The 13,960-nt window shown below is 39.7% G+C and overlaps 1 protein-coding gene across 5 annotated transcripts in view; it reads right to left on the bottom strand.

The window, feature by feature from the left end:
* The window catches only part of PTPN2 (protein tyrosine phosphatase non-receptor type 2), a 112,003-nt gene that overhangs the window by 54,511 nt on the left and 43,532 nt on the right, over positions 1–13,960 (bottom strand). For all 5 annotated transcript variants that reach the window (XR_004273487.1, XM_032293442.1, XM_032293440.1 and 2 more), the window contains one exon: positions 131–231. Coding sequence is in view for 4 of the 5 variants with exons in the window: in XM_032293442.1 (XP_032149333.1) it covers positions 131–231 (101 nt within the window). In the remaining variant the exon portion in view is untranslated. The remainder of the gene's footprint in view (positions 1–130; positions 232–13,960) is intronic.

Consider the following 13,960-nt stretch of genomic DNA (forward strand, 5'->3'; position numbering starts at 1 on the left):
CATCGCCAGAAAAAACTGAAATACCATTTCATTTCCAAAAGAAGTCAAGATATACTTTTACCTATGATTTAAAGCAGAACAACCACAAACACATCATTTTCAGGCATTTGCTTGGTATTGTACTACTTGCCTGTGTTAAGATGTAACTCCTTTGTGCCTCTTCTATGTCAACTAAGCTGGCATTAATATAATCATTCTCAGCATTTTGCAGTTTAACACGACTGTGATCATCTGAAAATAGAGAATGATAAACCACAACTGTCATTTCAAACTTAACTGTTTTTTAAATCTCCATATTAATATTCTAGGTATTTATAAAAGGATAGAAGAATTAAGAAAAATAAGTTAGCATCATAGGAGAGTTGAGACAAATCCTAAATTATTCTCTACTTTTTTTTTGTAGGGAGTATAAAATGTAATCTTGTTTGTTCTTATAGTGCTGGAAGGGAAGTGCTTCTGTTTGTAGCACATTAGCTGTTGTGATTTGAAAAAAATCGACTAGAGTGAAACATAGTAAAATGAATAAAGTACTTACCTTCCTAAAAGTAACAGGATAATTCAGATTCTTGGAACCTAAGAATTCATTAGTCTACCTACAAAATGATAACTAATCTCAAATAGATGAGACTAGATGTCCAAGGTAACTATATTTCACCCTATCCATTTCTCAAAAGATATTAATTCTACCATGTTTAAATAAATTTTAGCACTGAACTGTGTTTAGGTTAAATGCTGAAAATATTTAAAGACAGTTGGAAGATTCCAATTGTATTCTTTAAAAGACCACTGAAGATAACTCCACTACTTAGACTCTGTTAACAGTTCAGATATATTTCTAGTTTTTAAAAGTAAAAATCTCATAGACTGAGAATTTATGTTAATTTGAATGTGAAATACAAAACATGACCTTATACATTTAGATGGGAAAGGAAGAAAAGCATGACACAAGGAGAAAAAGCCCATGCATAACAATAGAATTAACTCAGAATCTTCAACATACAACTGCTGGATACATATCACTGAATTGTAAATTGAAAACATGGTGTCTGATGTTTAACTCTAGAGAATGCATACTATTACAAAGTCCATCTCAAAGAAATCTATACTAAATAGCCAGTCTCTCCTTACTTTGAAACTAAAAAAAATGTTTATATTATCTCCAAATGAAAGAAAATGTTAAATGGCTTTAGTTTCACACATCAATTTATCTGAGATGTTTCTGCTGGACTGAACCCAAGACCTCTGTAAATATTACATGTCATTTGCCAACAGGAAAACTAAGATCTTGTTATAGTAAATCACATATACTAGTGTTCTCGGAAAGATGATGTCAACAAGCACTTTTTTTAAAGTCATTTTTTTTTTTAACAGTTTAATCATCCTTTAACTGTTATATTATGTGAAACAATAAAAAGGTCAGCAACCTAATTAAAATAAGACCACATATCTCCTAGACAACATACCAAAAAAATAATGCCTGGTTTTAAAATACTACACAATTTTAAAATTAAAGTTTCACTAAAATATCACACCAAAGGAATGTATTTCCTCATGTTGTAATCACAGAAAGAGCACAAACCAAAGGCTACTCATATCTATTGCACAACTGAAAACAGCTATTTGGCTGTAGGAATCCGTAAAACCCGGGAAGGTCCACCTCACAGGGTGCTGGGAATCCGGTTACCCCACATGGCACTACCCCACATCCTTGCCCGGCTACGGAGGAAGTAAAACTGAAGAAAGACCTTCAGCAGTTTGGCTTTAAGAGTATTTGATACCCCACCCTCAGGACTCTGAACTAAAATTCACTGCTCTTTTTTTCTTCAATCAGTAAAATATGCACCAGGTGTTACCTCAGTGCTCTATAAGCATAGTAACCACACACCAGAAAAGCACAGATCCAGTTCTGGGAGGCAGTGAGGAGGAGGGTGCTACCTGCAGGGCACTGGGTCCACAGGGCTCAGCCCCAGGCAGTGGCCTCGATTCCGGTCTAACATTAATTTACACAGCGTCAGCAGAAGCAAAGGAACAGTGAATTTTCTCAGGAAGTTTTTTTTTTTTTTTCAATTTTGCTATCAGATAATAAATACTAAAAAAGAAAGGTAATCCTTGGGAAAACTCTATAGCTATTTAGAACTGGCTATAAATGTTCTTTGAGCCTATATTTTCTTCTCAAGGCTGATTAAAAACAAAACTCAAATACCTACATCACTAGATATTATTTTAATTCTTCTGTTCTATTAAGAATAATACATACGAAGGAAAAATGAAAAACAATTTTAAAAGAAAAAATCTTAAAGCAAAAAGGAGAAATAAAACTCTAATATAAATTAAAAATAAAATTATTTTAAAAATTCAAAAAGATTAATACAGAATAGAAAGTATATATAACTTTTTTATTTAGAAGAGACTGTAGAGAAAAAACATAACTAAAACACATCACTTTAAAATAACTATCGCAAAAGACTGTGAATATACACATTACAGGAAGTGAAACTATCAAAGCCTTTTTATGAGAAACCATGTGTGACTTTATAACTCATATTCTTTAGTGAAGATAACAAAGAAGGGCACTGCCTATTCTCCAATTAAGAACCACAATACACAGTTTCGAGTTTGTGAGAGCATATACAGGTTCCCTTACAACTAAGTCACAGGTCTCTTTTCCCTGACCAGATACCATCAGCCAGCCCCAGATCTGTAAACTAACCACTAAAAACCAAACTTTTGACTACTTAATGAGAAAACACAGAAAGGTACATCCTTTCTCCTCTTTCATAAGAGCCTCTGAAATGACATTATCACAACAGCAGCATCTCATAACCTTTGGGCTATGTAAGTCAGTCCCAAAGCCCACAAAACTTTACCATCAGCATAAGTCTGGCTACCTCCCTCTTTCCAATCTTTTAAAGGATCCAGTAAAGGGAGAAAAATGAAGCTAGTTCAAACTCTTTTGCATGATACCACAAAAGCAACCAAACCACACTTCCACAGGAAATCTTATTTTTCAACCTCTACCAGCACCAGTAGCAGAACTATCAAGAAATACACTTTTTTTTTCTAGAGGCATCATCTGCCTTAATTTTTGTCACTGAGTGAATGAAGAAATGCAATACCCAAATAGAGCTGCGGGTTATAACTTGAATAAAAATTAAGCCAATTTCTGACAAGGAGTCCATTTACCTCCTACCCTCAAACAGCATGCTTTCTGAGAAACAGCTCCACCTCTCAAGAAATGACTACTGCTAGTCATGGCTGTGCTGACAATACAGATTAGTTTCCTCTTTCAATACTGTCATCATAAGTTTAAAAAAAAAAAAAAACCCACAGGTTTCACCAAATATATCGTTATTGTAAAGACATCTCCTTTTGGAAAGTTTTCTAGGTCAAACAGAGAGGAGGATTTGTATTCATTGTAACTGGTTACAATTCATCCTCAACAGGTTACACCCCGGCAAAGATTAAGAATCCTTAATTTATGGCTGGGCGCCATGGCTCACGCCTGTAATCTCAGCACTTTGTGAGGGCGAGACGGGTGGATCACCTGAGGTCAGGAGTTCAAGACCAGCCTGGCCAACGTGGTGAAATCCCATCTCTACTAAAAGTAGAAAAACTAGCTGGGCGTGGTGGCAGGCGCCTGTAACCCCAGCTACTCAGGAGGTTGAAACAGGAGAATCGCTTGAACCTGGGAGGCAGAGGTTGCAGTGAGCAGAGATTAAGCTTCTGCACTCCAGCCCAGGCCACAAGAACGAAACGCTGTCTCAAACAAAAAAAAAATAGCAAAAAAATAAAAAAAAAAAAAAAAAATCCTCAATTTGCAAGTCAGGTAAGAAGACAACCAATTCTAATAGTACAGCGTGAACCAGTGACTTTCCCCCTTTAGTTGTTCCCATTCTCAACTAAGGGTAATCAGTGCGTTTTCAAATAGTGATGTCCAAGAACTCAAAGCATTTTCTAGATATGTCAACTCTCTTCCATTCTGCAGGTAAAATAGTTGAAGAACAAATACTATGCATTCTCTCTCATACATTGAGCAATGAGCCAAAAACAAAGCTGGCACGAAACACCAGGTCATCCTATACTCCTTCATATTAATGAAGAATACAAACCTTAGTACACATAGAAAATTAACATTTCAATTGTTTGTGCTGCAAAGAAAATTCTACTAGATGAAAGATTTCTAACTGACCACAAAACCAACCAGAACTACTGTCTAGAACCATTTGGTGTTTACAACATGTCAGGTTTGTGTGACACATGTCATTGGTTACCTCAGTCCTTACAGCTCTATGAAGTGGATATGAATATGAATCACACTCATCTCACTGTCACTCAGGGAAGTCAAGTCACCAGTGTTAACACACTAGAGCATAAAAATGAAACCTACGTTTGTGCGATTTAAGAGATTACCTATTTCTCACATTCTGCATTCCATGTCTCCCTGATCCATCCAGTTGGTGCCTTTACCATCCTTTCCATACACCCTAAGTTCTTGCTGACATCACTTTTCACAATGCTCTCCATTCAGGTGTGATTTCCATCTCCTTTCTCAAATAAACTCCACTTTCGAGTCGATGCAGTTCATGAGATATCTGCTGAATACTTTCAGCAATCATCACAATTTTTAGTCAACATATTTTAACTTACGGTAAGACAGTATTTGTTTGAAGCTTTTAAAAAGGAAAAAAAATTCTATTAAGCAGTGACTCTGAGCACTGATAAGTTATTGCATAAAACATCGTGGGAAGGAGCCTAAGCAGTTGCTGCCTGAATAGACCTAGTGAGATCAGGAGGAAAGAGAAATTCCAGAAGGCACATTGTAAACAGGAATGTAAGGGAATGGCGTAGTGTGCAGGACTGGCAAATTCAGAAACGCTGATGAGCTAAGTAGAGAGGTAGGTCCCCAAACACATTAAAGGCAGACCCTCAAGGGCATGTAGGCTGTGCTATAGGCACAGGTTCTCGACAAGGTCCCAATGAAGTTATTTAAAGGACTGATATAAATACATTTGATTTTCATGAAAATAACTCCCAGCAGCATGTAAGATGGACTGAACAAGGAGGAAGGCAAATTTATAGACCAATACACTGAGAGTTTAATCAAGAGGTGATGAGGCCTGAATCAAGTAGTGGCAGTGGGAATGGAAAGAGTATTTCCAGGCAGTACCATACAGCCTTGCTAATAAAGTATACATTGTTTAGGAAACATTTGGTAAGTTCAACCTTTTCCGAACAATAGTTTACTGTCCTTGAAATCGTTAGTCTCTCTCAACCCATCATGATTTCAAGATCTTAAACTTGACAAGGACAATGTCACTAATTAAATTCTGATTCCACAAATCTCCTAATTGAAAAAGTCCTCTTTAACCTGTCCCCAAGAGTCTGCAACAAAAAGAATACCCGAGAAGTGTCTTTACAAAATAGGTAAAATTCAATAATGTAGTTTGGAAAATGGACATTTTTCCTCCTTGGCAGCTTGTATAAAATAAGGCACACTAATCTTCACTTTAAATTAATCAGTATCTCACCATTTTCTTTGAAACTCAGAATCTCTGCTTCTAGGAGAGGTAAACGCTAAAAAAAAAAAAAATTGTGGATAGAGAGACTTAGGGAAAAGGATTTTACTTTCTTTCTTTTCTTTTTCTTTTTTTGTTTTTGAGACAGTCTCGCTCTGTCACACAGGCTGGATGGAGTGCGGTGGTGCGACCTTGGCTTACTGCAGTCTCTGACTCCTGGGTTCAAGCAATTCTCCTACCTCAGCCTTCTGCGTGGCTGGGACTACAGACTCGTGCCACCATGCTTGGCTGACTTTTTTGTATTTTTAGTAGAGACAAGGTTTCACCATGTTGGCCAGGTTGGTTTCAAACTGCTGACCTCAAGTGATCCGCCTGCCTCAGCCTCCCAAAATGCTAGGATTATAGGCATGAGCAACCATGCCCGGCCAAGAATTTTACTTTCATCACATCCAAAGTCCCATGAGACACCACGCAAACAATGCGGACCAAATATCTACATTGCTGATACAGCAATAAACATAACTAAGTAAAGTACATGAGTAATAAATGCTACGACAAAAGGTAGAGTAATGGGATTCAGCCCCGGGGAGAGGGGCAGGTTACAATTCTAAACAGTGTGGTTAGGGTGGGTCTTGCGACTGCCCACCCAGGGTGGGTCATATGTAAGCACAGACGTGGAAGGGGTCAGTCTCGTCAGTCTTAAGGATATTGTAGTTAGCAGCGTTCCAAGCAGAGAGAACGGCGAATGCCTTAAGTTGGTACATACCTAACATGTCAGAGGGGCATGACGAATGTGGCTTGAGCCATCGGGACAAAAGGGAGAGGAGCAGTCTGCAGTTTAGGTTCGGAGCATCGAGAAATCTTGTACTGATTCATTTCTCTCACTTCCTAAATTTGACTATCAGGGGAAAAGGGCTGCAACTTTCCATTTTCTCAGAGTGCCTACCTAGTAGAGTGTCATAACAATTTAAGTCAGCAAACATTCAAACACTGTTTATATGATGAATTTCAGAATATTTTCACATATTCAAATTGCTAAACCTGCTAAAATTTTGTCAGAATGACAAATCACTATCAATCCATTCTGAAACGTAAGCAGGAAATAAAATGGCGTTAACTGACTTTCTTAAGCGTAAACTAATTCAGCAAAAAGGAAAAGCGCAAAAGCCTCCAATACAGGTATCTGAAATTTTGTGGTGCAGATGAAAAACATGGGTGAGGGGAGGTTTGAGGGATCTAAAGATGAGGATTCTGATCTCTGCTTTGGTTCTACCAACCTACATGATTTCAGACAAAGCCATGACTTCCCAGAAGAGGGTGACTACTACTTGAGAAACATTATCAGCATCCCAGACACTGACAGTCCTGTGATAAGGAGTGTTCTGGGGTCTGTTTTCTTGTCTGTCAAAATCAGTGGCTCGATGGGACCAGTTCTTCTTATTTTCACTGACAGATCCTCTTTAATACCTTAAGAGGGTAATAAAGTATAAAATTCCTTGGTAATTCCTATTTTACCTTAAAAATTTACAGCAATTTCAAAATTCTACTTGATCATATACCTGCATTTTAATCTACAAACAACCACACCCTCGCCCCAATCCTGAGTACAGCTGACCATCCTGGACTCTAGCACTCTCCCTGTATACTTCCGCAGCTCCCTCTGCCCAGCGTAAGTGCTCTAGGGCAGACCACCCCACCCAAGGTACTGTGGGTGGGGTGTAAGAGGGGTCTCTTAGGGCAAGATTCTGATCAGCTTCACTGGCAGAGGGCAGCAGTGGCACCCAGACCTGGCCAGTAGCAGCCTTCTTACCAGAGTTAAGCTCTTTGCAGCCAGGAACACTGTCGGGTTCACCACAGAGTCCCACTTCTAGCAATGCACTGCCCAGGCCCCCAGTTCCAGAAAGCCATCAAATTCAGATGCGTGAAAAGACACTGCTACAATCCGTAGACCTTATTCTGATTTCTCCAGTTCTATAGGCACTCATTTGCGTGTGTACAGTTCTATGCCATTTTACCACAAACGAATTTGATGATCACAAGACATACCGATTCCATCAGCACAAAGGTCCTGTGTGCCCCTTGGCAGGCACACTCTTCTCCATTCCACCCCTAATCACTAATCTGCTTTCCCTCTCAAGAATTCTCATCATTTCAAGAATGTTATATGCATGGAATCATATACTATGTCATCATTAGGGACTAGATTGTTTTCACCTGGCATGAGTCCTCTGCGAGCTATTCATGTTGTTATATCAAGTTTCTTCCTTTGTATTGCTGAGTAGTATTGTGTGGTTTTTTTTTTTTTGAGACGGAGTTTCACTCATGTTACCCAGACTGGAGTACAATGGCGCGATCTCAGCTCACCGCAACCTCCGCCTCCTGGGTTCAGGCAATTCTCCTGCCTCAGCCTCCTGAGTAGCTGGGATTACAGGCACAAACCACCATGCCCAGCTATTTTTTGTATTTTTAGTAGAGACGGGGTTTCACCATGTTGACCAGGATGGTCTCGATCTCTTGACCTTGTGATCCACCCGCCTCAGCCTCCCAAAGTGCTGGGATTACAGGCTTGAGCCACCGCGCCCGGCCTATTGTGTGGTTTTAATGTACCATAGTTAACCACTTGAAGGACATGTGGGTTGTTTCAAATCTGGAGCCACCACAAATAAAGCTATTGTGAATATTCATGCACACACTTTTGTGTGGACATATGACTGCATTTCTCTGGGATAAATGATCAGGAGTGCAAGTGCTGGGTAATGTCAGCTAAGTATACATTCCACTTTTTAAGAAACTGCTGAAACTGAAATCTTCCAGAGTGGCTGTACTACTTTACATCCCCACCAGCAGTACATGAGATCCAGCTTCTCTGCATTTTTAGGGTATTGTGATCTCTTTACTTGAGCTGTTTTAGTAGGTGTCTAGTGACATCCCACAACCATGATTTTAATTTGCATTTTCCTAATGGCTAATGAAGTTTTTTATATGTTCATATGCTTATCTGCCATCTGTGTCATATGTTTTGCCCATTTCCTAACTGAAGTTTCTGTTTCTTTTTACTGTTACATTTTGAGAGCTCTATATATAGTCCAGATCTACATTCTTGGTCTGATACATGGCTGGCATTTTCTCCCAGTCTGTACTCATCTTTTCATCCTCTTAACAGAGTGTTTTCAGGAACAGAAGTTTTTTATTTTGATTTAGTATAATTTATTGATATTTTAAATGAATTGTGCTCTTGATGTCATAGCTAAGAACTCTTCAGCTGGGCGCGGTGGCTCACACCTGTAATCCTAGCACTTTGGGAGTCTGGGGCAGGCGGATCACAAGGTCAGGAGATCGAGACCATCCTGGCCAACATGGTGAAACGTATCTCTAGTAAAAATACAAAAATTAGCTGGGTGTGGTGGCGCTTGCCTGTAATCCCAGCTGCTTCGGAGGCTGAGGCACAAGAATTGCTTGAACCCAGGAAGCGGAGGTTGCAGTGAGCTGAGATTGCGCCACTGCACTCCAGCCTGGTGACAGAGCGAGAATCCATCTCAAAAAAAAAAATAAAAAAGAACTGGTGGCCAAATAGGAACAGCTCTGGAGTGCAGAGAACAACACAGAGGGTAAGTGATCACCGCATTTCCAAATGAGTTTTTACTGCCCACACAGCAGATTTCTGGGCTGAGAAGTATCACAAGTTTCCAGCACAGCTGTTTCAGCCAGTACTGCGGGTCTCCGCACAAAAACTCGCACAAATCTGGGCAGCGGTTTCAACAGGTGCCTGGAACACCTGGGATACAGAGCTGCCTGTTCAACTGAAAAAAACGGGGCTGAAACAGGGAGCCAGGTGATCTGGTTGAGCGGTTGCCACCCCCTGCAAACAGCAGCAATCTAAAACACTCTGGATTGAGACTTTCGCAACAAGCACAGCTGGACCCGGGACAGTCCAACTCTGTAGGGGGAAGGGCGTCAGCCATTACCAAGGCAGTCCATCACTACCAAGGCTGTCCATCATTACAGAGGTAATCCGTCTTTAACAAGGCAGTCCACCACTACCAAGGCAGTCCGTCATTACAGAGGCAATCCGTCTTTACTCAGGCACTACACCATTAACAAGGCAGTCTACCATTACTAAGGCAGTCCGCCATTACTGAGGCAGACCACAATTATCAAGACAGTTCTAACAGGAAGTTCACATGGCATCTGGGCAGAGCCCACAGTAGCTCAGTAATGCCCCTGCTGGCAGACTGTGGCTAGACTACCACCTTGCTGGGCAGGGCATCTCTGAAAAAAGGCAGCAGCATGTCAGGAACTTATAAATAAAGCTCCACCTTCCCCAGACAGAGCAACGGGAAAAAAGGCAGTTAGGAGTTCCGCTGCAGCAGAATTAAACGTACCTGCTCAGAGGCTCTGAATGGAACAACGGAATCCCAGCTCAGCACTTGAGCTCCATAAGGGATAGACTGTCTCCTCAAGCAGCTCCCTGACCCCTGTATATCCAAAGAAACACCTCATAAAGGAGAGCTTAGGCTGAAATCTGGCAGGTACCCTTCTGGGACAAAGATAACAGAAGAAGAAACTGGCAGCAACCCTTACTTGTTCTTCAGTCCACAGGGGTGATCCCCAGGCAATCAGGGTCTGGAGTGGACTTCCAGCAGTCCTACAGCAGAGGGGCCTGACGGTTAGAAGGAAAACTAAAAAAGAGAGAAATAACTTCATCATCAACAAAAAGGACATCCACTCAGAGACCCCATCCAAAAGTCACCAACTACAAAGACCACAGATAGATAAATCCACAAAGATGGGAAGAAACCAGCGCAAAAAGGATAAAAACACCAAAAACCAGAATGCCTCCTCCCCTCCAAGGGATCACAACTCCTCACCAGCAAGGCAACAAAGCTGGATGGAAAATGAGTCTGATGAATTGAAAGAAACAGGCTTCAGAAGGTTGGTATAACAAACTTCTCTGAGCTAAAAGAACATGTCCTAACCCAATGCAAAGAAACTAAGAACCTTGAAAAAAGGTTAGATGAAATGCTAATGGGAATAAACAGCTTAGAGAAGAATATAAATGACCTGATGTAGCTGAAAAACACACAAGAGAACTTGGCAAAGCATACACAAGTTTCAATAGCCGAATCAACCCAGCAGAAGGAAGGATATCAGTGATTGAAGATCAACTCAATGAAATAAAACAAGAAGGCAAGATTAGAGAAAAACAGGTGAAAAGAAATGAATGAAGCCTCCAAGAAATAAGGGATTATGTGAAAAGACATAATCTACATTTGATAGGTGTACCTGAATGTGACAGAGAGAATGAACCCAAGCTGGAAAACACTTCAGGATATTAACCAGGAGAACATCCCCAACCTAGCAAGGCAGGCCAACATTCAAGTCCAGGAAATACAGAGACCACCACAATGGCATTCCTCAAGAACAGCAACCACAAAGAACATAATCATCAGATTCACCAGGGTTGAAATGAAGGAAAAAATGCTAAGGGCAGCCAGAGAGAAAGGCTGGGCTACTCACAAACAGAAGCCCATCAGACTCAGAGCAGATCTCTTGGCAGAAACCCTACAAGTCGGAAGACAGTAGGGGCCAATATTCAACATCTTTAAAGAAAAGAACTTTCAACCTAGAATTTCAAATCCAGCCAAACTAAGCTTCATAAGCAAAGGAGAAATAAAATCCTTTACAAACAAGCAATTGCTGAGAGATTTTGTCACCACCAAGCCTACCTTACGAGAGCTCCTGAAAGAAGCACTAAACATAGAAAGGAACAACCAGTACCAGCCACTCAAAAAATGTACCAAATGGTAAAGGGCATCTATACAATGAAGAAACTATGCCAACTCAGGCAAAACAACCAGCTAGCATCAAAATGGCAGGATCAAATTCACACATAACTATATCAACCATAAGTGTAAATGGGCTAAATGCCCCAATCAAAAGATACAGACTAGCAAATTGGATAAAAAGCCAAAACTCATCAGGGTGCCATATTCAGGAAACCCATCTCACATGCGAGGACACAACAGACTCAAAATAAAGGGATGGAGGAAGGTTTATCAAGCAAATGGAGAGCAAAAAAAAAGCAGGAGTTGCAATCCTAGTCTCTGATAAAATAGACTTTGAACCAACAAAGATCAAAATGGACAAAGAAGGGCATGGCATAATGGTAAAAGGATCAAAGCAACAAGAAGAGCTAACTATCCTAAATATATACACACCCAATACAGGAGCACCCAGATACATAAAGCAAGTTCTTATGACCTACAAAGAGACTTAATCTCCCACAAAATAATAGTGGGAGACTTCAACAATCCACTGTCAATATTAGACAGATCAACGAGCCAGAAAATTAACAAGGATATACAGGACTTGAATTCAGATCTGGACCAAGCAAACCTAACACATCTACAGAACTCTCCACCCCAAATCCACAGCATATATATTCTTCTGAGCACCACATCGCACCTACTCTTAAAACTGACCACATGATTGGAAGTAAATCACTCCTCAGTAAATGCGAAAGAACAGAAACCATAATAAACAGTCTCTCAGACCACAGTGCAATCAAATTGGAAATCAGGATTAAGAAACTAACTCAGAACTGCACAACCTCATGGAAACTGAACAAATGGCTGTTGAATGTTGACTGGATAAACAATGAAATGAAGGCAGAGATAAAGATGTTCTTCGAAACCAACGAGAACGAACACACAATGTACCAGAATCTCTGGGATACATTTAAAACAGTGTCTACAGAAAAAATTGTAGTAATAAATGTCCACATGAGAAGCAAGGAAAGATCTAAAATATACACCTTATCATCAAAATTAAAAGAGCTAGAGGAGCAAAACCAAAAAAACTCAAAAGCTAGCAGCCAGACAAGAAATAACTAAGATCAGAGCAGAACTGAAGGAGATAGAGACAGAACCCTTCAAAAAAAATCAATAAATCTAGGAGCTGGTTTTTTGAAAAGATCAGCAAAATAGGCCGCTAGCCAGAATAATAAAAAAGAAAAGAGAGAAGAATCAAATAGATGCAATAAAAAATATTAAAGGGGATATCACCACCTATTCCACAGAAATACAAACTACCATCACAGATTACCACAAACAATTCTATGCACATAAACCAGTAAACCTGGAAGAAATGGATAAATTCCTGGACACTTGCACCCACCCAAGTCTAAACCAGGAAGAAGTTGAAATCCTGAATGGACAAATAAAAAGGGCTGAAGTTGAGGCAACAATTAATAGCTTAACAACCAAAAAAACCCAGGTCCATATGGGTTCACAGTCGAATTCTACCAGACATACAAAGAGGAGCTGGTACCATTCCTTCTGAAACCATTCCAAACAATACAAAAAGAGGGAATCCTTCACAAATCATGTTATGAGACCAACATCATCCTGATACCAAAACCCGGCAGAGACTCAACAAGAAAAGAAAATTTTAGGTCAATATCCATGATGAACATAGAAGCAAAAATCTTCAATAAAATGCTGGCGAACCGATTGCAACAGCATGTCAAAAAGATTATCCATCATGATCAAGTAGGCTTCATCCCAGGGATGCAAGACTGGTTCAACATATGCAAGTCTATAAACGTAATCCACTACGTAAACAGAACCAAAGACAAAAAACCACATGATCATCTCAATAGATGCAGAGAAGGCCTTCAACAAAATTCAACAGCCCTTTATGCTAAAAACTCTCAATAAACTAGGTATCAGTGGAACATATCTCAAAATAACAAAAGCTATTTACAACAAACCCACAGCCAATATCATACTGAATGGGCAAAAACTGGAAGCATTCCCTTTGAAATCTGGCTCTAGATAAGGATGCCCTCTCTCACCACTCCTATTCAAATAACATTGGAAGTTATAGCCAGAGCAATCAGGCAAGAAAAAGAAATAAAGGGTATTCAATTAGAAAAGGAGGAAGTCAAATTGTCCCTATTTGCAGATGACATGATTGTATATTTATTCTTTTTCTTTATTTTTATTTATTTATTTTTATTATTCTTCCTAACATATTCTATTGCACGACTGTATATTTATTTAGAAGACTCCATCATCTTGGCCCAAAATCTCCTTAAACTAATAAGCAACTTCAGCAAAGTCCAGAAATCACAGCATTCCTATACATCAATAACAGACTAAAAGAGAACCAAATCAAGAGTGAACTCCCATTTACAATTGCTACAAAGAGAATAAAATATCTAGGAATACAACTAACAAAGGATGTAAAAGACCTCTTCAAGGAGAACTACGAACTGCTGCTCAAGGAAATAAGAGAGGACACAAACAGATGGAAAAACATTCCATGCTGATGGTTAGGAAGAATGAATACTGTGAAAATGGCTATATTGTCCAAAGTAATTTACAGATTCAATGCTATCCCCATCAAGCTACCTATAACCCTCTTCAAAGAACTGGAAAAAC

This window comes from Sapajus apella, unplaced genomic scaffold (assembly GCF_009761245.1).
Source record: "Sapajus apella isolate SASKATOON/1434 unplaced genomic scaffold, GSC_monkey_1.0 scaffold29, whole genome shotgun sequence".
In the NCBI taxonomy this organism is placed as follows: domain Eukaryota; kingdom Metazoa; phylum Chordata; class Mammalia; order Primates; family Cebidae; genus Sapajus; species Sapajus apella.